The sequence below is a fragment of the Myodes glareolus genome, chromosome 17 (genome assembly GCF_982192425.1).
Source record: "Myodes glareolus chromosome 17, mMyoGla1.1, whole genome shotgun sequence".
Lineage (NCBI taxonomy): Eukaryota > Metazoa > Chordata > Mammalia > Rodentia > Cricetidae > Myodes > Myodes glareolus.
The window spans coordinates 30,408,678-30,432,485 of record NC_142042.1 but is presented as its reverse complement, the minus strand read 5'-3'; the positions used below and the strand labels follow the sequence as shown (position 1 = coordinate 30,432,485).

Here is a 23,808-nt window from a genome sequence, read left to right as displayed (position 1 = left end):
CACCTTCAGCAATGTCTCTATTCTAATAGCTGCCTCTAGAAAGAAGGAATTACAAAGCTCATTCAGACAAAATCTGACATGAGTTCACTATCCCATTTATGATTAATTTAACATAGAAAGCTAAAAATTTTTATCATGAAAGGTATCATAATTCATAAATATAATAAACAGTTGCAGTCACATCATATTAAGTGAGCTGTTAACTTTGTCCACAGAAGGAATGTGAATAGATATCAACTCATTCTGTGCTCTTTCTACTTGATAGACACTGAGCTCTGGACTCTTTTACTGCATCTGTAAAATGAGAGTGATGCAGCTTTTCTCAGATTTGAATGCTTTGAAAACTTAGAGGCTCTATAAATATGATGAATAATTAAATTAGATACTTAGTTCTGTAGAAGAAAAGAGGAGAACTTATTTGTTAGCCTTAAAAGAGTCTTCAGATGTATACATTAAGTTTTAAACCTTTAGATTTTGATATTAAAGCATTTACTTTGGGAGGGGACAATAAAATAGTGTTGTCTTCTTTTTCTATACAGCAAGTTAGAACTTTTTGCCCTTACCCATGTACCCACTGTTTTCTAGAGTCTGGGTGATGACTGGTTAAATATTCGTATTGAATCAGCTTTATGTTTTCTTTCAGGGTTGAAAAACATTGGTTTTTTGGGGAGTAATAACCTTCAAAGGTTTCCATGTGCAACCAGAGCCTCAGTTCCCTTCATTACTTTGCCTTCCGATGATGGGCCAGCGGTCTTAGATTCCTGTTCATTTATGGCTGATGACCACACACGAGAGTCCTCTGGTTCTTCTGTGTTGAACCTGTGTGAAGAATCAGCTCTTTCATTTGACCCTGGGCCTGAGGACCAGGGTGAGACTTCTCTCTGGAAAGGAACTCCAGGGGATGTTTCACTGCTTCATAAGAATTCTGTGCAAAGCAAGTGGCTGAAATATCAAAACACATTCCAGTGCAGCTCAGCTGCTCTGAACAGAATTGGCAGTGACGTGGCAGAGGACAGCTTTGCTGAGGTCAGCTCTGGGATGCATTCTAGCCACACGAGTGCGCAGCAGAGGAATGCTGCGAAGGAAAGCTCTGTAGACCCTGTGCACTTGCAGAGGATGAAAGGCATGCTCTATCAACAGCAACAGGACTTTAGCAGTCGAGAGCTGGCTTCCAGAAAGAAAGCTTTTACTCTGAACTCAAAGCAGACTTCCGAGACAGAGGAAATTCAAGCTATGTTAGGAAGCCCTGCCAGCTACAACTCCAGAGTCAACGATTTACAGGTGAGGGAAGTCTCCAAACTCTCGGTGCGTTTTCTCCGGTAGTTACTGTGTGAATTCCAGCAGAAAAAGGCGCAGATTGTTTGGAACGTTTTTCTTTTTGATCAGGTAGCTATTTGTTAAACATTTCCCAATAATTATGAATATTGAATTATGTATTTAAAAGTCTTGGGTATGCTGTTGAGCATGTAAAAGGTATTTAATAAATATAAGTTCTTATTCCTTTTTCTGTCACTCCTTTTAGTACTGAGCTCACTGTGACTTTTTATTTTTGACTATCAAATCAATTTTGCTGGTTGGATTATTAAAATAAGACACATGCCTCTATTAAAACTTGCTATAACATATTAAAATCATATTAAGAGACCAATGAGAAGAGTTAGTATTTTTAAGAGTTAAAAGTTTATACAGGCTTTATTTTGTTTTTTATTTTAGATCATAAAACAATTTTCATGGATTCTAAAATTCAAAACTACAATTAGTATTTTCTTCATTTTATATATGAAAAGCAATTTGATGGTAAATGGTGATTTTTTTTTCAGAAGATAAATGGTTCTGAGCTGTGCTTCCCAAATGGGCAGAAAATAATATCAGCTTATCTCCCTCAAAGACAAGTTTACGTACCAGCTGTTTTCCAGTCTCCCATTCACTATAAGCAGATCTTTACATCTTCCATCATAGGTATGACTGTTATATTTTTTTTCTGATGATTACCTTCTGTGAGTATTAGAACTATAAAAAAGAATAATGCTTTAAGGATTTTCATAGTAAATTTTCTTCTGGAAATTTATTTTAGAAATTATCATTTCTTTATTTGAATGTCAGATCAAAAGCTTTAAAAGTGAGAAATTGCAATATTTTTTAAATTAGGGCTTTTTATTTATTAAAATAGAAACAAATGAGTTCATTACATGTAAATGAAACCATTAAATATGACGCATGCTTAGGTCTGAATGTGTTGTATTTTTTTTCATTTTTTTCGAGACAGGGTTTCTCAATGGCTTTGGAGCCCGTCTTGGAACTAGCTCTTGTAGACCAGGCTGGCCTTGAACCCACAGAGAGATCCTCCTGTCTCTGCGTCCCAAGTGCAGGGATTAAAGGTGTGCACCACCACCGCCCAGTTTAGGTCTGAATGTTTTGTGGTATAAGAATAAAACTTGCATTTTGAAAGCTGGGTTGTTATAAGGTGTGGCAGTGCCTGTCTGTTATTCCAGCACTAGAAGACTGCAGGAGAGCGAGAGCTGGAGATCAGTTTAGACCACATAGTAAGACTGTCCCAAAACTAAAATAAAGTAAATAAATAACTGATGTGGCTGCTAAAAACACAATATTTATATGTATTGAAATGTTACAGTGAGGGACTAGAGAGATGGCTTAGCTATTAATTATGCTTTCTGCTCTTGCAGAGGACCTGTGTTCTATTACATAAGTCCAGAGTTACATGATTCACAACTATCAGTAACTCTGCTCCAGGGGAGCCAATACTCTTCTGGCCTCCTTGGGTATTGCAGTCATGTACACAAACCCACACAGACACACACACACATGAACATAATTGAAAATAACAGTTCTTAAAGAAAAAGGAATGATACAGTGAAGTCCTTTAATGTATACAGTTAATTTGCAACAATAATAAAAAGTGTGGATGACTTTCAGAGGGAGCATAACAGAATCTGATAGATAAGGGCTTAATACAATAGTATTTGCTTTGGATGGCAATGAAGCCGGGTTTTTTGGTTTTGTTTTTGTTTCAGTTTGGCAAAATTGAGACAATAATAAAGTACAAAAAGGATAGTTAGGGGGTTGTCTCAGTGGTTAAAGTACTCAGTGCTCTTGCAGAGGGCCCAGATTCTGTTCCTGACAACTACATGAAAGCACAACCTTCTGAACTATTTGACCTCTGTGATCACTGTGATACTAGGTGTGCGTATATACACACAGGCACTCACACACATAAAATAAAACAAATCTTTAAAATAATGGATGTTACAGTACTGTGTTACAGTTGATTGTTAAGAGGCTATTTTCTTTTTCTTTCTTTTCTTTTTTTTGAGGGGGGGGTGGTTTGTTTTTCGAGACAGGGTTTCTCTGTAACTTTGGATCCTGTCCTGGAACTAGCTCTTGTAGACTAGGCTGGTCTTGAACCCACAGAAATCCACCTGCCTCTGCATCCCAACAGCTGGGATTAAAGGCGTGCGCCACCACTGCCTGGCAAAAGGCTATTTTCAAATTGGCTAGGAAACAGTGAAATTGATACTAATGTGAAATAATTTTGTATTTGATTTTCAGCTCTTTTTTTTTCTTGTAGAGCATCTGAATATATTGCTATTTGGTTTGGCGCAAAAGTTGTACAAAGCACTTTCCAAAGTTGACATATCCTTTTATACATCGTCAAAAGGAGAGACACTAAAAAGCGGAAAAAATAATTTACCATCCTGCCATCATAATCAACCTGCCAAACTTGTCATGGTTAAAAAAGAAGGCCCAAATAAGGTATTGCTTCTGTTCCCTCCCTACACTTACCTTATTCATAGTTTAGGTACTATGGTAACTGAGACGTGAGTTTTCTTTGTGGCATTAGTAACATAATAAGCTCTCAGTACTTTTCTAATGAAATGAATGGTCTGTGTTCCAGGATACAAAAGTAAGAATTAAAGTTAATTTTCAAAAAATTTAGGAGCTTTTTACATAGTAATGGATGGAAACTGATACAGTGAAGAAAATTGCATCTGTAAGGTAGGAAGGGTTTGCCTAAGCGCAGTGTCAGCACTGAGAAAGGGGTCTGCTTTAGGGTTTAGAAAATGCTGAGATGAGACTTAAAGAAATGAAGGTTGGAAACTGAACCAGCACTAGACAAGGCCAAGTGAGTAGAAAAGCATGCTGTCCTAATATATATTGTGGGTATCACAAAGAAGGGTTCGTAGCACATTGGTAGTTTTTACTCATTTGTAAAACTGCTTACACCTATAGTAGCAATTAAATAATTGCACTATTTGCATGTATCATTAGTTGGATATATAAATTTGACCTTAAAAATTCAAAAGCAGCCAGACAGTAGTGGCATAATGCCTTTAATCTCAGCACCCAGGAGGCAAAGATGAGTTCCAGGACAGCCAGAGTTGTTACACAGAGAAACTGCCTCAAAAAAAAAAAAGTCAAAAGGAAGAATTCATAAATAATAGCATAGCTATATAGATTGAAGTATGTAGCCACTAACATATTGTTTTCAAGATTATTTGATAGTACGTTTGTATGTTCATGCTATGTTGTTTGTTTAAAGGGTTGGGTCAAAATGCATCATTTGGTGAATTTTGTTTTACAAAATCTATGTATATGTTTGTATGTGTGTATGTGCGTATGTAGAAAGAAATGCACAGATATTGCTAGTAGTTGTTTCTGGGTCAGTGTCAAGTTGTCTAGTGAACATTTAACTGGTGAAAAATAAAATTATAATTTATTACTAATTTTTGAGTATCTGTCTGTCTATCTATCTATCTATCTATTTATCTATCTATCTATTGTCATTGTGTTTTCAAGACAGGGTTTCACTGTAGCTTTGGATCCTGTCCTGGAACTAGCTCTTGTAGACCAGGCTGGCCTCGAACTCAAAGAGATCTGCCTGCCTCTACTTCCCAAGTGCTGGGATTAAAGGCGTGCACCACCACTGCTTGACAAATTTTTAAATATATTTTGAAACAGGAGTTATTTATTTTTATTTAATGTGTATGTGTGAGTGTTTGCATATATATATATATATATATATATATATATATATATATATGTACACCACATGTATACCTGGAGCCCGTGGAAGCCAGAGGAGAGTGCTGGATCCTCTATTCTAGGACTGGAATTACATGTAGTTATCAGTTGTCATGTGGTTGCTGGAAACCAAGTCCAGGTTCTCGGGAGGAGCAGCAAGTACTCTTAGTGCTGAGCCAACCCTCCAGTCTCTCGAATTAGGTTTTGTTTTCAGGATAATATACTCTCTTGATGAAGAGAAAATAAATGGAAAAATAGGTACTTTATAATATTAATGTATTGCTTAAATTAATAAGCGATTTGTTTTTTGAAATATATTAATAGCAAGCAGCTGTTATACTTGACAAGCACAGTGCAAAAAACGGTAGAAAAATAGAAATAGTTTTTCACGATTCTAATATGCATCCTAGGCAAATACTGTACATTAAATTCTTTATATCTTCTTCCCCCCTAGGGTCGTCTCTTTTATACATGTGATAGGCCCAAAGGTAATCAATGTAAATTTTTCAAATGGCTTGAGGAAGCAACTCCAGGACAGTTATCACAGGATGAGTCTCAGACCAACATGGTTTTTAATGATGTTAAGAGCATCGGCTCATATTTAAGAAGTCAAAAGGTACCGGTCTATGAGGAATGCCAGCTTTTGTTGAGGTATGTTTTATGGTACCATAAAATTTCCTGTAATTAGATCAGAGAATAGCAACCCTCACAGAACTCACCAACAGGTACTCTGGGGTTAGTCCCATAGTCTTTCACATGCTTGACTGTTATTCTCCTAAGCTATATTCCAAACCCATCAGTGGTTTGAAAAGAAATTGAGATGGCGTCTTAGTTAGGGTTTCTGTTGCTGAGAAGAGACCCTATGGCCATGGCAACTTTTATAAAGGAAAACATCGTGGGACATAGCAGCATGCAGACAGCTGGGGAAGGAGCTGAGGGAAGGAACTACATCTTGATCCCTCAGACAGCAGCAAGAGGTCTGAGACACTGGATATGGCTTGAGCATATATGAGACCTCAAAACCCACCCCCATGGTGACACAGTTCTTGTAATAAGACCATACCTATTCCAACGAAGCCACATCTCCTAATAGTGCCGCTCCCTCTGAGTTTATGGGGGTCAGTTACATTCAAACCACCCCAGATGGGGAAAGTATATATCAAGGAGACTACTCTCAGTCCTATAATTTTAAATGAAAGTAAGGCTTTAAAGTTATTTTGGTTCTCTCTAACTGGCAAAAGGTAGTTTGTTTTTTCCTCCCTTCCTCCCTCTCTCCTTCCTTCTCATAGTTAGTCACAAACCTAAGAGAAACCCTATTTATAAAACCACAATAATAATTCTTTAACAGTACAGGAATAGGTTGTTCCCAAGCCTGAATAATAGAGCTGATAGGATGAAAGTGGGCTTGATAACAATGAAGCATAATGACAGTTTGCATGGAAATTTAATAACTTATTGCAGGCTTATAGATGCCTGGGTCTTTCCCAAGGATTTTGTATATATTATTTGCTCATAACAATAATGTATAAGATGATAGTAATTAAGATTATTATTTTAATTTTGCAGCTATATAAACTTAGATGGTCTAGTTTCTAAATACTTTTTCTGTTCGATGATGATGATGATGATTTTGGTTTTTCGAGACGATGTTTCTCGTGTAATAGCTCTAGCTGTCGTAGAACTCTCTTTGTAGAACAGGCTGGCCTTGACCTCTGCCTCCTCAGTCCTGGGATTAAAGGAATACACCACCTCTGCCTGGCTTTGATGATGATGATGATGATGATGATGATGATGATGATGATGATGATGATGATGATGATTCACATCTGTGAATCTCTCTCTCTCTCTCTCTCTCTGTTTTGGTTTGGTTTTTCAAGACAGGGTTTTTCTGTATAACTTTGATGATGATGATGATGATGATGATGATGATGATGATGATGATGATTCACATCTGTGAATCTCTCTCTTTCTTTCTCTCTCTCTCTCTGTTTTGGTTTGGTTTTTCAAGACAGGGTTTTTCTGTATAACTTTGAACTGTCCTGGAACTCACTCTGTAGACCAGGCTGGCCTTGAACCTACAGAGATTCACCTGCTTCTGCTCCCTAGTGCTAGGATTAAAGGCGTGTGCTACCACCACCCAGCTAATCGATATATTTATGTATCTATTTATAATATTTATATTTTGCAACATCTCTGAAAGTAAATAAACACATATGTTCTGTGTTAAAAATTAAAATAATTCCTTTTAAAAGATTATTATTTATTTATATTGTGTGTATATGTATGTGCATATGTTTGTGGGTACTTGTGGAAGCATAGAGGTTATTGGATCTATTGGAGCTGGAGTTACAAGTGTTTGTGAGCTGGCAGATGCAGATGTGGATGTGGGAACCCAAGGTTCCTGGGAGATCAGGGAGTTATTCTTTCTTTCTTTCCTTTTTCCTTCTTTCTTTCTTTCTTTCTCTCTCTCTCTCTCTCTCTCTCTCTCTCTCTTTCTTTCTTTCTTTCTTTCTTACAAATTTCCACCTCCTCCCTGCCTCCCTTTTCTTTCTTTCTTTCTTACAAATTTCCACCTCCTCCCTGCCTCCCTTTTCCCACCCCCTCCCCACTTCCCCCTTCCTCTCTAGTCCTAAGAACAGTCAGGGTTTCCAGGGAGTTATTCTTAACCTGAGCAATCTCTTAGCCACTCAAATTCATTTGAATCTTTTGTTATTTTATTTTCAGGAAAGGATTTGATCTTCAGAGGAAACAGTACGGTAAACTAAAGACGTTTGCAACTGTGAACCCTGAATTTTGCAGAGAAACAAAAAATAAGATTTATCTTAAGCTAAGTCGGAAGGAGAGCTCTTCAACTTATAATAAATGTAGGTGGACCTGACCATGTTCATGATTGAGTTCCATAGCTCTGCAAATCCTTTATAGTAAAGAGAATTTTTAAAGTATAATTTAACAGTGCCATATAGTGAAAATTGTGATGTTGTAGATCATTTCTAAAAAGTATACTGAGAATTTTTAGAGTTTTTAATCCCAGCACTCAAGAGACAGTGAGTTGAGACCAGCATGGTCTACAGAGAGTTCCAGAACAGCCAGGGCCACACAGAGTAACTCTACCTCCAAAAACTAAAAACAAAAAGTTTTAAGAGTTTTAAAAAAATTTATTCCAGAAACCACTTTATTGAAAAATTGCACTAAATTTTTGATACCATATAAACAGTAAAGTAATTTAATTCTGTGCCAGACCTTTTTTTTTTTTTTTTTCCAAGACAGGGTCTCTCTGTGTAACAGCCGTGGCTGACCTGGAACTCACTCTGTGCACCACCACCTCTCAGCGTTCATGACCTATTCTTACCCCAGTCCTCCCTTAGCCTGGTATGGGATTCTTACTCTTTTTTGTAGATATTCACAAGACTTTTAGAGATACAATCCTTGAAAGGGAAATGTATTACAGATCATGAGAATGTAACATCCATCTTTATTTTAGAATTCCAAACTGATTTCCGTAGTAGTTTTTACCAAGTGTAGTCTTAGTACAAGAGAAGCTGTGGGTCAACCTACTCAAGTGGGTATATAGTGAACCTGTAGTTTGGTTTACACTTTTCTCTTCAGTGACTTCAAAATGTTCTTTATGTGTTTACTAGCTGTATGTGTTCCTCATCTACTTTACTATTGAATTTTTAGCGATCCCATTTATAAAAGATTTTTATGTGTTCATGTTGTTCCTTTGTTGGTCAGGTATATTGTAAATTTCTTCTCATTACCAAGTCTTTTTATTTCAAGCCTTTTCTAGACTTCTTTTATACTGTAAGTGGGAGAAATCAAACCCAAGGCCTGGCATATGTTAGGAAGGGAATTTATCACTGAGCCACATCTCTTTCCTTTCTTAATTTTTGGTTCATGGAGACAGTGTCTTTCTGTCTTAAATTCCCAGTTTCTCTTGCCCCAGCCACCTGAGCGTTGACTGGGATTAATGGTAGGAACTACCATGCTGGGCTTACATGAGTTATATATATCTTTCTCCCAGTCCCACAGTGCTTAAATTACTGTGGCTTAAGTCCTAATAATCAGACTACAAAGAGTTCCCCTCGCTTCCAGACATTGCTCTTGTCACTTTGCAATTCCATATGCATTTAAAGGCATCTGGTGAAGTTTTATGAAAAAAAGCCTGCTGGAATTCTGATGCAAGTTGAATCTCTAGATTACACTCAGACCCATCCCGGTATGCATGTGGAAATCAGGGTAGCTGAGTGAGTTAGTTTTCTCCTTTTCACCATGTGGGTTCCAGGTGCTTTATCTGCTCAGCTGCCTTGCCAGCCTTAGAGAATGACATCTTGTTTTATTATCTCTGAACTCAATAAATAAACTTTTGAAAACTTTCATGTCTATGGGGGACAGGCTCTCACTACCTCTTTCCTCACCCCCTGAGGGCTGGGCAAATCTCTGTAGAAGTCATTGGTTCAATGTATTAATACTTTATAATTTTCTAAAACTTATGTGGTTTGTATATTTTGTTCTCCTGAGTAGTTTTGCCTGAGATTTGTCTATTTTGTTAGTTTTGTGAATCATCTTTTGTCTTTATTGATCGAAATATCAGCAAATTGTTCGTATATTTTTGGTTGTGAGCCTAGCCTTTAACGGCTGAGCCATCCCTCCAGGCCTAGCAAATTGTTCTTTACATTTTTTTTCTTTTACAAACAATAGAAACACACAATTTTTTAAGGTGTATTTTTATTTTATGTACATGCAAGTACCTGTCTGAGTATATATGTATTCTGTTGTGAGTTTTAGTGATCTAATTTATATTATCAGCCAATCATAATGTATCGTGTACTTGAAGTCTGCAAAAGGTGGAGATTAAGGGTTCTTAGCAGGCACACAGAAGTAACCATGTCAGGTGATAGATATGTTAATTATCTTGCTTGTGGAAACCATCACAGAAGACATATCAAATGTGTTGTACTAGACTTGTAGTGCAGTGATAGAATGGCTTCATAACATACACAAAGCATTAAGTTCAATCCCTACTACCACCCACAAAATGCCATGCTGAAATCCCAACGAGCTGTAGTTTTGTTTTGTTTATTTGTTTTGGTCAAGCTTACCTCAGTAAAGCAGGGATTTGAAAATGTTTGACCTTTCAGGTGATCTTTGGGTGATTTCAAAAACCCTAGACTTCCAACTAGATACCTTCATTGCATGCAGTGTCTTCTTTGGGCCATCTTCTGTCAATGAAGTGGAGCTGCTGCCTTTGAAAGGCTATTTCCCTTCTAACTGGCCCACGAACAGTAAGTATCATTATGTCCACCTAATTTCTACTTAAACAGAACAACAGATTGTATGCAGTATGATCCACTTGGGGGAAGGAAGGGTCTATTTTGTCTTACTGGTTATGGCCAGTCATCAAGCCATGGCAGTTGTTCAAGGCAGGAACTAAAGTAGAAATCACAGAGGAGCACTGCTTACTGGCTTGTTCTCTGTGGCTTGTTCAGCCTGCTTTGTTATACAGCCCAGGGTCACCTACCCAGAAGTAGCACTGCCTACAGTGGCCTGGGCCCTTCAGTCGTAAATTCAGAAAATACCCCACAGGCTTGCCTACAGACTAGTCCAATGGAAGTATTAGTATTTTCTCATTTGAGGTTACCTCTTCCTGGTTTGTGTCAGGTTGAAATAAAACTAACACATGTATGAAAGTTGAATTTGTAAATGTTTCTTTTTTGTTTTTTATGGTTATTTTTTTTGTTTTTTGTTTTTTTTAAGACATGGTTTCTCTGTAGCTTTGGAGCCTATCCTGGAACTAGCTCTTATAGACCAGGCTGTCCTCTAACTCACAGAGATCCGTCTGCCTCTGCCTCTGCCTCCCGAGTGCTGGGATTAAAGGTGTGCACCACCACCACCCAGACTTGTAAATATTTCTACAGTTCAAGTCCCATAGAACTAAGAGTATAATGAAATCTTGAGGGGCTTGAGAGATATATCAGTGATTAAGGCAATTATTGCTCTTGCAGAGGACCCAGGTTTATTCCCAGCAACTATGCAATGGGTAATAATCATCTGTAATGACAGTTATGAAGATCTAGTACCCTATTCTGACCTATTAAGGCATTGGGCACATGTATAGTATACATATGTATGTATGCAGGAAAAAAACCCCACTTTTACACATAAAAAAAGAAATCTTAAACTAACAGTTATTATTTGGTTAAGATTAAATTTTCTATATACCTGATTTCGGGCATGAGTCCTTTTTCGTATAATTTTATTTAGATGGGTTCTCATTTTCTTGGACTTTGAAGGCATATTTAGTAAACAATGTATCTTTACATTGAGGTTTTAGAGATTTGAGATTCAGCCAAATATGATTTTTATCTTGATTATCTAAGCCATTTTGAGAAATTCTCTAAGTGAAGAGAGGCAGAGAGATAGGGGTAGGGGAAGACAGGCAGAAAAGCAGAGAGAGAGAAAGGAACAGACGGAGAAAGAGAGAGATTGGAGTTGGGCAAGGCCTACCTTTTAAAAGGGAACACAGAAGGTGCTCTTAGTGGCTGCAGCCCAAGAGCAGGCCAGTACAGATGCCTAAATACTAACTGCTGATCGTTCCAAGTGTGATTTCAGTTACACGGTTTATGAATGCTCACACTCAAAATAAATGACTGAAGGGCACGGTAGTGTAAAAGATAGACATTTAAACACCTCTGCATGTCCTGAAAATTTCATTTTCTGTCTTCTGACTAGTTCAGAAGCTAACCTCTGAGTTGTAAGGACATTTAATCAGTTTGTTTGTGTTGGTTTTATTTACACCTAATATCCATTTTCTATGTTGTCTCTGTAGTAACAGTCCATGCATTATTGGTTTGTAATGCCAGCACAGAGCTGACAACACTGCAGAACATTCAGGACTACTTTAACCCAGCGAGTCTTCCCATAATGCCATACCTCTTAGCAATGTAAGTCATTTTTTATCTTTGATCATTGGTTTTAAATTATGGTGTCCTAGTTTGCTTTCTGTTGTTTTCTGCTGCTTTGATAAACACTATCATCAGAAGCAGCTTGGGAGGAAAGACTTAATTTTATCTTCCAGCGTATAGTTTGTCATGAAGGGAATACAGGGCAGGAACTCAGTGCAGAAACCTGGAGGCAGGAACTGAAGCAGATACCATGGAGGAACATAGCTTACTGGCTTGCTGAGTCTGCCTTTTTTTTTTTCCAACTCAGAATCCTCTGCCTAGAGGTAGCACAACCTACAATAGGCTGAACCCTTCTTCATCAATCATTAATCAAGGAAATGCCCCACAGGTTTTCCCATGGGCCAATATGATGGAGTTGTTTTCTTGACTGAGGTTCCCTCGTCCTAGATGACAGAGCTTGTATCAAGTTGACAAAAAAAATTAATCATCCTAGATGGTAACTGAAAGTGCAATAACAGAACATTAAATATATTTCACCAACAAAATTTTAATTATCTTTTAGATTAGAAGATTATCGTGTATTAGAAGTTAAGCATAGAGCAGATGTGGCTCAGTGATAGGATGCTATCAGCATGTGTGAGGCTCTAGCTTTGATCCCTAGCACCAAAAATAAATAAATAAAATTTGTAAGAGGAAAGGAAAAAAGTATGTATTACTTCCCTTCCATCTGTTTATTTATTGTGGTTTGGGCTTATATTGAAATTTATTTCTCTTTATCTTGGGGACAATTTTTTAAAGGGTCGTTATAGTGCATAATTTTATTCATCTATATGGTTTTTACTGTATATGGTTTATCTGGTGTTTTGCCTACATACATACATGTATGTACACCGTGTGTGTCCCTGCGTCTGAGGGCCAGAAAGGCTATTGGTTGTCCTAGAACTAGATACACAGCCAGTTGTGAATTGCTGTGTGGATGCTGGGAGTGGATCCTGAGTTCCCTGGAAGAAGAGCCAGTGCTCGTCACCCCTGAGCCTCTCTCCAGCCACTTCTCTGTATCTTTATGTTCCATATTGCTTAGCATCCAAAAAAAGATGTGAAAGTATGATGTTGATACTATTTTTGTTCTAATTACTTATATCTCACATTTTAATTTCTCTAATATCAAAGCTTTTTAAAAAAAATCAGGAATGGGACTTGGCTACAGCTCATTTTGCCATATCCTTGAGACCCTAGGTATCATATTTATTACCACATAAAGCAGCTGTGGTAATATATTGTACTCTTCCCATTTCAGAGATGGAGATGGAAAAATCATGAATTCTAGTTCATCTTTAGCAACATTGAGAGTTTCAGGTCAATCTGGGATACATGAGACCTTGTTTTAATAAATCAAAGAATGGATAAATTAATTATAACAACTGGAAAGTGAATGCATTAAAATGAGAAAAGTATGTTTTCTTGCACTAGGCATCCATCCCCATACAAGTGCTTCACCACTGAACTCCTATCTTCCAATTTGGATTGTTATCTTGTAGTATTACCCTTTTCTTTGTCGTAATGTGTGCATTGGTATTTTGCCATGGGTGTTAGATCCCCTAGAATTGGACAGTTGTGAACTGCCATGTGGATGCTGGGAATTGAACCCAGGTCCTCTGGAAGAGCAGCTAATGCTCTTAATCACTGAGCCATTTCTCCAGCCCGTAACTTTATTTTTATATCTTATACATAACAATAAAATCATTTGTCTATTGTAATTTTGCCTGAAGTAGAAGCTATGTTAATTATGTAAACCAGTCTATTAATTAGTGCTGTGATTTTTGTGGGAACATTTCAATATTTGTGTATCTCTACTTGGGGTCATTAATTTTTTTGGTGTGAAGAGTATATAAATCAATGAGTAAACTACTTAAGTTCATGCCAGCATATAGTAGGTATTTCGTAACTATTAGTTCTCTTGAACCCTCTAAATTGAATCCTCTCCTCCAGAAACTCTCTGACAATTGTAAAGTGAAAGCTAAGTTATGAATGAGTCCAATCACACATTTCAAAAGTCATGTTTCTGATGTACTCTCTTTTTACTAGGTCTCGGCCAACTACAGCTAGCAATAAAAATGTCAGTAAAAGAAAATTTATCCCACCAGCTGTTGCAAATATTAAAACAAAATTTGAACTCCTGAACCTCGGAGTGACCCTGCAGTTAGCTAGTGAGTTGATTCATATACACAGGTTGAACAAGGATCAAGCTACAGCACTAATTCAGATAGCTCAAATGATGGCCTCTCAAGAAAGTGGTGAAGACGCACTGCAGCCCTGCACCCCTCCCCTGCCTATCACAATCATTCATGGTAAGAAAGAGACAGTCGTAGTAAATGTAGACATTTATAGCTTATCCTGCTCTTTCGTTGTTTTCTCGTGGGTAAGAATGTAAAATCTTAAATTAGAACACTGCTTTCATATTCTGGCTCCATCATTATTTATTGACTGTATGATTTTGAATAGGAGACTTACTTCTTAGCTTTAATTTCTTGGAAATGTGTAAAAATAGCATATACCTCATGTGGTTGGATGCTTAAATGATTAAATGTAAGTAGAATGCTTAGAGAAGTTGCACAGCATGTGGGGCCCTCAGTAAAGTCAGCGTTCATTATGCTGATGCTCCATTGTAGTCTCACCTTTTCCACATTTGACTCATGTAGTCTCTCTTCCTTCCTCCCTCCACCTCTCTCTCTCTCTCTCTCTCCCTCTCTCTCTCTCTCTCTCTCTCTTTTTAAAATGTTTTTCTGAGACAGCGTTTCTCTGTGTAACAGCCCTAACAATCCTGGACCTCACTTTGTAGGCCAGGCTGGTGTCAAACCGCCTGCGTCAGCCTCCCAAGTGCTAGAATTAAGGGTATGTGCCACCACTGCCCAGCTTCCACATAGTTTTTCTAAGACACACACTCTTACAAGACAGTCCTGTTCTTTAAAATCCTTCGGTGTCTGCCTGCCAGCTTCCAGAGAAATTTCAAAAATTTTAGCCATAGTAGACTTATGATTTATCTTTGTTTGATATAGCCTGACTGGCCTGGAACTCACAGAGATCCACCTGCCTGTGCCTCCCAAGATTGATTTATCCTCTGTGTTTATCACTTTGCCTACCCAAACCTCCATTCTTGCCTGCTTGCTATACACCTAGAAATTTCTAAGAATGCTATTAACATGCTTAGCTGACATTTTGTAGACTGTTGGTGTGGGATTCTGGGAGACTTAGTTCTACGACTTCTTTTTTTAAAGGACGTCTTCCCATCGCCACCAAGGCAAAGATAGTCTTCCTTCTCTGGTTCCTTAGCAATGTTACCCTATTACCATATCGTATCTTTACCTATTTATCCTGTTGACTGTAGCCTTACTGAAGATGAAAATGTTTATCTGTTTATCCTCTTGCATAGCACTAAGTGGACATCGTTTTTGAATAAATTAATTAAACGAAGGAGGGCGAGATAGAGAAAATATTGCTTGTACATTCATAAAAGTTTTTGTGATATTTTAGGTGTTTTTGGAGCAGGCAAAAGCTATTTGCTGGCTGTGGTGATTTTGTTCTTTGTACAGCTGTTTGAAAAGTGTGATGCTGGAACAGTTGGAAACGCAAGGCCTTGGAAGCTTCTCATTTCTTCTTCCACTAATGTAGCTGTTGATAGAGTGCTTCTTGGGTAAGTATGACAAGCGGATTTAAATAGCTGATATTTTAGATTATCCCAATGTCCATATGTATTCTTGCTGCCTGACAAGAATGCAAGGCCATTGCTTCTGACCCAACAGCTATGAAGTAGTAACAGTCTAGTTTCTTAAGTAATAATTGTTCATTTATCTGGCAGTTTGTCATAAACAGTTTAGAATAACCCTCTAGAATACAAGTTCAGCCAAGAGCATGTAGGGCTGAAAGTGTGTTGTTGGGGGAGGCCGTCTGGTGTGAGCCCTGAGCATTCCTTTGAAAGGCATTTCTCAGGGTTGCAAGTTGGACTGAAATTAAAGGGAGAACTGCCTGCTGCTTGTTGCTAAGAGTGGTGGATTTCCAACCTCAGTGCTCCTTAGCTGTACTGTTGAGCCCATTGCACGTGCAGGCATCTGCAAGATGCTCTACATCTCCTGGGGGATTGTGGGGACCAAAGGACTCGTACGCACCATGGTGCTTATGCTATTTCTTGTCATAAGTAAAAACCCTTTGCCTCTGACTCAGAGGGTTGAGTTTATTATTATAGATGTAAGTTAAAATCCAATCCCCTAACCAACAGTTATAGCCCACTCATGCAGCTGTATAAACACATTAATATAGCTGAACAATGTAAGTTATACCATTGTTTTAATAAGAGGGATACAAAGAAGACAATAACAATAACAGTAAATACATAAGAATTTTTAATTTACTCTCTCTCGGTGGTACAAGTGCACACCTTTATATGTACAGAGCTCAGAGGAGAATGCTATCCTACTTTATCACTCTGCCTTATTACTTGGAGACAGGGTCTCTTTCTGAGCCTGGATCTAGCCTCTGTCCCTCAAAGTGCGAGGTTATAAGTGATTGCATGACTGTGTCAGGTTCTCGGTTTCTAATGTGGTGTGCTAGGGATTTGAGCTCATGACTCATGCTTGCATAGCAAGTGCTCTTCCTTTTTGTTTGTTTGTTTTTTAATTACAAAGAAGGACTGATGAACATAGACATGTGTGTCCAAATTATCATGAGTGTGCACACACACAGACAATAAATAAATATAGTTTTTAAATACCAAGGAAATGCTGAATATTTACCAATAATTTAGTATTTATCTGAATATCAGAATAAATAACGGCTTTTATTTTAAAAATCCATGACACATATAGCTAGTCTTTTTGTTTAATCTCTCTCTCTCTCTCTCTCTCTCTCTCTCTCTCTGTGTGTGTGTGTGTGTCTGTGTGTGTGTGTGTCTGTGTGTGTGCCACAGCATACATACATGTGGAGATCAGAGGACAACATTTTAAATTTAAAGATTATTTTAGACTGGGGATGTAGCTCAGTAGTGAAGCAGTGGCCTAACATGTCCAACACACATGCATGTGCACATACACATGTACTGGATCTTACTCCCTGGCTGTCTTGGAACTTAGAGATTCATCTACCTCTGCCTTTTTTAGCGCTTGGTTTCAAGCTGTGTGATATAGTGCCCAATTACTTTTCATAATTCTATTCATTGATTTGCTTATACCATTATTCATGTCAAAATTTTACCAATATAAATTATATTGTGACAAAAATCTTGGATATAAGTCTTTATATCTATCTCTATATCTTGTTTTTAAATAACTTAAAAAAAACGTGTGACAGAAAGAGACAGACAGTCAGACGGACAGACTATGGGCACACCTGTGCTACAGCGCATGCATGGAGGTGTGGGAACAATTTTCAGAAGTGGGTTCTCTCTTCCCACCATGGGTTCTGTGGATCAAATGTAGCCTGTGTGACTTATGCAACAAGTTACCCACCAAGCCAACTTGTAAGCTAAGGAAAGCATCCTAAGCTAGGGTAAAAATAAGAAGCATCCTAAGCTTCTTGATATGTTTTATAAAATTTTCCATTGGGAAAGTGCACTATTGTGCACTCTCATGAGAAATCTAAGAGTGACTAAGGATAGCATTTTTTAAAAAAAAAATCTAAGATAATGAGGAATTTCCTAGCACTTCGATGGAAAGAACAAACTTAGATTGCTTAGCCTGAAATGAAAATTTACATGAGACTGTTAGAAAACATGTATTGAGAGGTTAGAATGAAAAGGGCAGGTAAACATTCAATCTAGAAATGCAGGAAGTCTGTGTACTTTCTGTCTCCCTCTGTCTCGCTCCCTCTCCGTGTGTGTGTGTGTGTGTGTGTGTGTGTGTGTGTGTGTGTGTGTGTGTACTGTGCTAGGGATAGAACCTGAGGCTTTGTGCATGCTGAGTGAGTGTTCTTCCACTGAACCACACTCACAGCCATTTTAGAAGGCTATTTAATACTTGAATCTCTGAAAAGGACCTGAGAAATGTGAACCTGTGAACCTTACTAGATACGTGTCTCAACTGCACATCGGCTGGGTTCCTCTATTTCTTCACAGTGAAGTATCATTCTTCCGCCTTGGAACAGACATTGTCTAGTGTGATGGGCAGAATAAGACAAAGGGTTTTGTTTTTTTAAAAAAAAATGAAAGCATAAACATAGTACACATTACCCTAAAGTAGCGTTGCTCTGAGAATATTGCCCCTATATTATTACAGATTTAATTCAAACTTGTATTGAAAAATGACCACTAACTATTTCATATTGCGAAGTAGCTAACTTTTCTCTAAACTGAGGCCTATTAGTTACTTTTCTTCATATGCTGACAAAATGATTTAGGGAGGAAAAGACTTATCATATCCACAGTTCCAAGGTACAGTGCCTCACGCTGGGGAAATCATGGCTGCAGAAGCATGGGGCAGTTGGGCATAGTGCGCCCATACACTGTAAACAGAGTGTGAGGTAGGCAGGGGCTGGGGCTTTGCTTCCTTTCTCCTTTTTAATTAATGTGGGACCTAGGAGGTGGTGCCGCCCACAATTAGGGTGGGACTTAAGTTCTGCAGTTGTAATGTAACCTCCAAATCAGTTCTAGATCTTGTCAGACTAGGAAAGGTAAGAATTGGAATCTGTTTATATACTAACACTGTGCTTTTTGTCATCACTTGGGGAAACTGTGTTTAAAGGGCTGTAATTTCCTGTAGTTGTCTTTAAGTTCCCATTTCTGAGATGGTGCCAGCATTTTAGAGGACCTCGTACTCATTGAGCTAGCATGGAACTAGAGCGATAAGGTACAAGAGGGGAGGGAATCACGTCTCCTTCTGCACAAAGCCCTAATTAGGGGATCAGGATTTATAGAGGAGCATCCTAGCCTCTGGAGGCAGAGAGTCTAGCTGAGCTCTAGTCTTGACTGACTCTACATTTTTTTTTAATATTTATTTATTTATTTATTTATTATGTATACAATATTCTGTCTGTGTGTATGTCTACAGACCAGAAGAGGGCACCAGACCTCATTGCAGATGGTTGTAAGCCACCATGTGGTTGCCGGGAATTGAACTTAGGACTTTTGGAAGAGCAGGCAATGCTCTTAACCACTGAGCCATCTCTCCGGCCCATGACTCTACTTTTTTAAAAAAATCATTTTTGTTTGTTTTAAGATTGTATATATATGGGTGTTTGTCTTCATTTATGTCTGTGCTTCATGAATCTGCAATGTCTTCAGGGGCCAGAACACATTGAATCCTTTAGAACTGGAGTAATGGATGGTTATGAGCCACAGTGTGGGTGCTAAGAATTAAACCAGAGTCCTCTGGAAGAATAGCAAATACTCTTGACCTCCGAGCCCTGTCTTCAACCTTGTCTACTTGTTAATGATGTAGGCTTGACTAAATCATCTCCACTTGAGCTTCAGTGCCCTTCTCTCTAAGATGGGATAGTGTGCATATATATAGTAACATACTGAAGATGCTCTTGATGCAAAATTTAGAGTATCTATTGCTTCTCAAATTATTACATATCGTGAACTTTTCCTTTCTTTCATTTTGATTTTTCAAAACAGGGTTTCTCTGTGTAACAGTCCTGGCTGACCTGGAACTCGCTTTGTAGACCAGACTGGCCTCGAACTCACAGAGATCTGCTTGTCTTTGCCTCCTGAGTGCTGGGATTAAAAGTATGTGCTACCACTGCCCAACTGGCATTTTATTTCTGATCAGTCCCAACACTGGTATTTTACAAATGCTTAAAGACCTCTATGGTGATTTGAATACTGGGTCCCTAGTTAGTGGCCATTTGAGGAAGGTTAGGAGGTGTGTCCTTGCTGGAGGAAGTATGTCACTGGAGGTAGGCTTTGAGATTTCAGAAGCCCTGTCTGCTTTATGGATCAAGATGTGAACTCTCAACCGCTGCTCCAGCTGCCTGCTGCCTGCACCCCACCACCTTTGACTGTTATTCCCCTGCAACTATAAGGCCCAAGTAAACTCTTTTTTCTATAAGTTGCCTTTGTCACTGTTTTATCAAAGCAGTAGAAAAGAACTAATGTAACCTCTTAGTGTAAAATAAATGTATTTAAAAATCTTTTGCAGAATGTGATCAGGAGGAGGTAGTTCAGTGGTAGTGATTATATCCCACGCATAAGTTCTTGGGTTTGATCTCCAGCCCCAAGAAAGGAAGACAATTGCAAAAATCTCAAATATGTTCTATGAGAGATCTTTCAACTACATTGCTTTACTTTATTTGAATTTAGATATTTCATACTGAATCTCTAGCTCTTGGAACACAGCCCTATGAAATAATAATAATACACTTGAACATGTTGTGCACATTTTATGTCCAGCACTCAGGAAGCTGAGATAACAGCACTGAGAGTTTAAGAATAGCCTGGGCGATATACTGGTACACTGTCTTTAAAGAAAAGTTCAGAGGGTCAGAGAGATGGCTTAGTAGTTAAGAGCACTGACTGACTTTCCAAAGGATCCAGGTTCAATTCCCAGCACCCACATGGTAACTCACAACTGTCTGTAACTCTAGAATCTAACACTCTCATAAAGATATACATTCAACAAAACACTAGTGCACACAAAATAAAAAATAAATTATACACACACACATATTACATTTGTGTGAGTGTGTGTGTATATATGAAAAACTTGATGAAACTGTGTTTTCCACGATGTTTTGTAAGTAAGGAGAATCTCTTGTCTTATTTTCTTTAAGGCTTCTCAGTCTTGGATTTGAGAAGTTCATCAGAGTTGGCAGTGTTAGGAAGATTGCCAAGCCAATCTTACCATACAGGTGAGACTACTAAATCCTAAAAGTTACAGAATATTCTAAGAAGTGTGAAAATGGGTCCACCCCTACATCCATCTCTTCTGTGATCTGCTGGAGCATTGGAGGCTGGGTGGTGGGTTATCATTCAATCCCGTGGAGCCAGGGCTCCAGGATCTCCAAAACACAGGGCAGCAGTGGGATGTCCAGGAAGAGTCCCTGTGAGGGCCCAGCATTGATGGTGCAAGAGAAGCCCAGAGGCCTCGAACCAGACCAATGATTCTTTGTAATGAACGCCTGCATGTAAAAATGTATGGAAAAGGGGGTTTCCTGCGTGTCTCATTGTGTCACACTGCAGCTTCCACGATGAGATTTCCCTTTCCCCTTCTTCCTTTTTTTTCCCCTCTTTTTTCACTTAAATTTTATTTTGATTTTATTTTTGGGATGTCAGGGGAGAGATGGGTGGGATTGGGAGGCATAATGTGAAAGTCACAAAGAATAAAGTTTAAAAGAGGAAATGTGAAAGTGTTTTTTAACCTGAAATTTGGCCTTTGAGAAAGAGATAGCTTTAGTTTTTAGTTAGATTAGGAAACCTAAGTAGAGATTCTACCTTAGAAAGAGTAAGCCAAAGTAGATGTCGTGGTGCATGCCTTTAATTCTGGGTCTTGGGAGGCAGAAGCAGGTGGTTCTCTGTGAGTTCGAAGTCAATATCATCTCCATAGTTAATTCCGGGACAGCTAGGACCAGACAGTGAGATCTTGTCTCTGAAAAGCAAAACCAAGCAAACAAACATAAAATAATCTAATCCATTTTATTCCTGTGGTGTATAAGAGTGTATGATGAGAAACGAAATAGGGACTAGAGAGATGGCTCAGAAGTTAAGAACTGTGGCTGCTCTTCCAGAGGTCCTGAGTTCAATTCCCAGCAACCACATGGTGGTTCCCCCATCCATAATGAGATCTCATGACCTCTTCTGTCCTGCAGGCATATATGTGTGCATAATAACTAAATAATCTTTAGCAGAACACTGTGTGCATAATAAATAAATAATCTTTTTTTAAAAAGGAAATGAAATAAAGAATACTTTTTCATATTAATTCAATTTCAGCTTGCATGCTGGCTCAGAAAATGAAAATGAACAATTGAAAGAACTCCATGCATTGATGAAGGAAGAACTGACTGCTATAGAAAGGGTTTATGTGAGAAAAAGTATTGAGCAGCATAAACTGGGAACCAACAGAACTCTGCTGAAGCAGGTGAGGTGAAATTTTATCAGTTCCTTTCTTAATTTGTCTCTTGTGCTCAGATCGATTCTCTTTAGTTGTGGGATGGATGATCTTAGGTTCAACAAGCTGTGTGCCTTCTGTGTCCATACAGACTTTACCTAGTGCATCTTTTGATTGCTGCAAACATTCTTCAAGTTTGTGGTGAACATCTTACCATGGCTGCGGCATTCTTTCTTCTCCGTTTACATAGAAGCCTGAAGACAAAAATGGGAAGCTTTGAATAGATTCTCAGTGAACCCAGTAAAAATTGTATTCTAGGAGGAACAAAAAGAAAGTTTTTATTCATTTATTTATTCATTTATTTATTTATTTATTATGTATACAATATTCTGTCTGTGTGTATGTCTGCAGGCCAGAAGAGGGCACCAGACCTCATTACAGATGGTTGTGAGCCACCATGTGGTTGCCAGGAATTGAACTCAGGTCCTTTGGAAGAGCAAGCAATGCTCTTAACCACTGAGCCATCTCTCTAGCCCCTGAAAAAGAAAGTTTTTACTCTGGGTGAAATATCAAAGTGCAGATTTGTCTTTGATGTACTCCTAGAAAGCCAGGTCCCTCAGGATCTGTCTGTGCCCAAGAATCCAAGTAGCACTCCACTTGCTCCCGGGCATTGGGTGCCAGGTGCCTGGACTGTAATAAGTACTATCTCCTTGGTGAAGGGTTTTTATGGGTACAATAGAAAGATTTGGTGACTTCATCTTATGAAAGTGGTACCTGAGGAACAGGACAATGGGTAAAGAAAAAGGAAAGTAATTGGCTCTCTTGGGCCACGTGGACATTGATCAATTTCTACAAAGAGATTTTGGGAAACCAGCCTATCCAAGACCTTGACTTGGTCAGCTATTGCTGAGATCATGCTGCTGCACAACAGGATCTCAGGACAACTTATGACTCCATGTCAGCTGCTATATCTCAGCTTAGACCGTGAGCCAGTCTTTTTCTTTGTTCAGTTTGCAAACGACTTTGTACTTAAAGCAGCACTTGAGAGCAGGCTAGACCTTTAAGGTTTCTGTTCATGTCCTGTCCTCTAACGTTCTGTTTGCTCTAATTTATCAGACATGTGGTCAAGCCCATATCAGTGAGGCCAGGAAGCAACCTCCACCTGCCTCTCTGGTGGTGAGCACTGCAAGTGTGGTGGGTGTCATAAAAACTTCACAGGGAAAACGAAATAGGAAGTAATGACCAGTACATGTTAGGTTTGCATTCTAGGAGTTCCCAGGTTACTGATTTTGTTTTTGTTATGGGGTCTTACTGTGTAGTCCTGGCTGATCTGAAACTTACAGTGATCCCCTGTCTCTGCCTCCCTAGTGTTGGGATTAATAGAGTGAGCTGCCACAAGCAGCTAGAAGTTCTCAGAGCCCTTCAAATTAATTTTCTATGACCAGAGCTATTCACAAATGAAACGGTTTTTTTTTAAAAAACCTGCACTAACAAATGCCCAGTCCAGTCAAGCAGACATACCTGATGCTCCTTAGTACCCTGACTTTACAATAAAACTTTCAAAACCTACTTTATAGTAACTGCTTCCGAGTTAGCAATAGAATGCCTCCTACTGTTTCACCCTTAGCAGGATAACAATGAATTAAAAGATAAAAATGGCCTAGCCTGGTGTTGCCTTTAATCCCAGCACTTGGGGAAGGCAGAAGCAGGTGAGTCTCTGAATTGAAGGCCAGCCTGGTCCACAAAGTGAGTCCAGTACAGCTGGGGCTATGTAGAGAGACCCTAACCCAAACAATAGCAGCAAGCTAAAAATAGTATAAATCTTAAGGAAA

General features: G+C 38.6%; 1 protein-coding gene across 6 annotated transcripts in view; it reads left to right on the top strand.

The window, feature by feature from the left end:
• Zgrf1 (zinc finger GRF-type containing 1) overlaps positions 1-23,808 on the top strand; it is a 57,900-nt gene that overhangs the window by 21,795 nt on the left and 12,297 nt on the right. For all 6 annotated transcript variants that reach the window (XM_087897599.1, XM_087897598.1, XM_087897597.1 and 3 more), the window contains 11 exons: positions 644-1,281; positions 1,821-1,959; positions 3,587-3,771; positions 5,495-5,691; positions 7,765-7,904; positions 10,179-10,322; positions 11,867-11,981; positions 14,028-14,290; positions 15,474-15,633; positions 20,700-20,777; positions 21,859-22,006. In XM_087897599.1, coding sequence (XP_087753725.1) covers positions 644-1,281; positions 1,821-1,959; positions 3,587-3,771; positions 5,495-5,691; positions 7,765-7,904; positions 10,179-10,322; positions 11,867-11,981; positions 14,028-14,290; positions 15,474-15,633; positions 20,700-20,777; positions 21,859-22,006 — 2,207 coding nt within the window. The remainder of the gene's footprint in view (positions 1-643; positions 1,282-1,820; positions 1,960-3,586; positions 3,772-5,494; positions 5,692-7,764; positions 7,905-10,178; positions 10,323-11,866; positions 11,982-14,027; positions 14,291-15,473; positions 15,634-20,699; positions 20,778-21,858; positions 22,007-23,808) is intronic.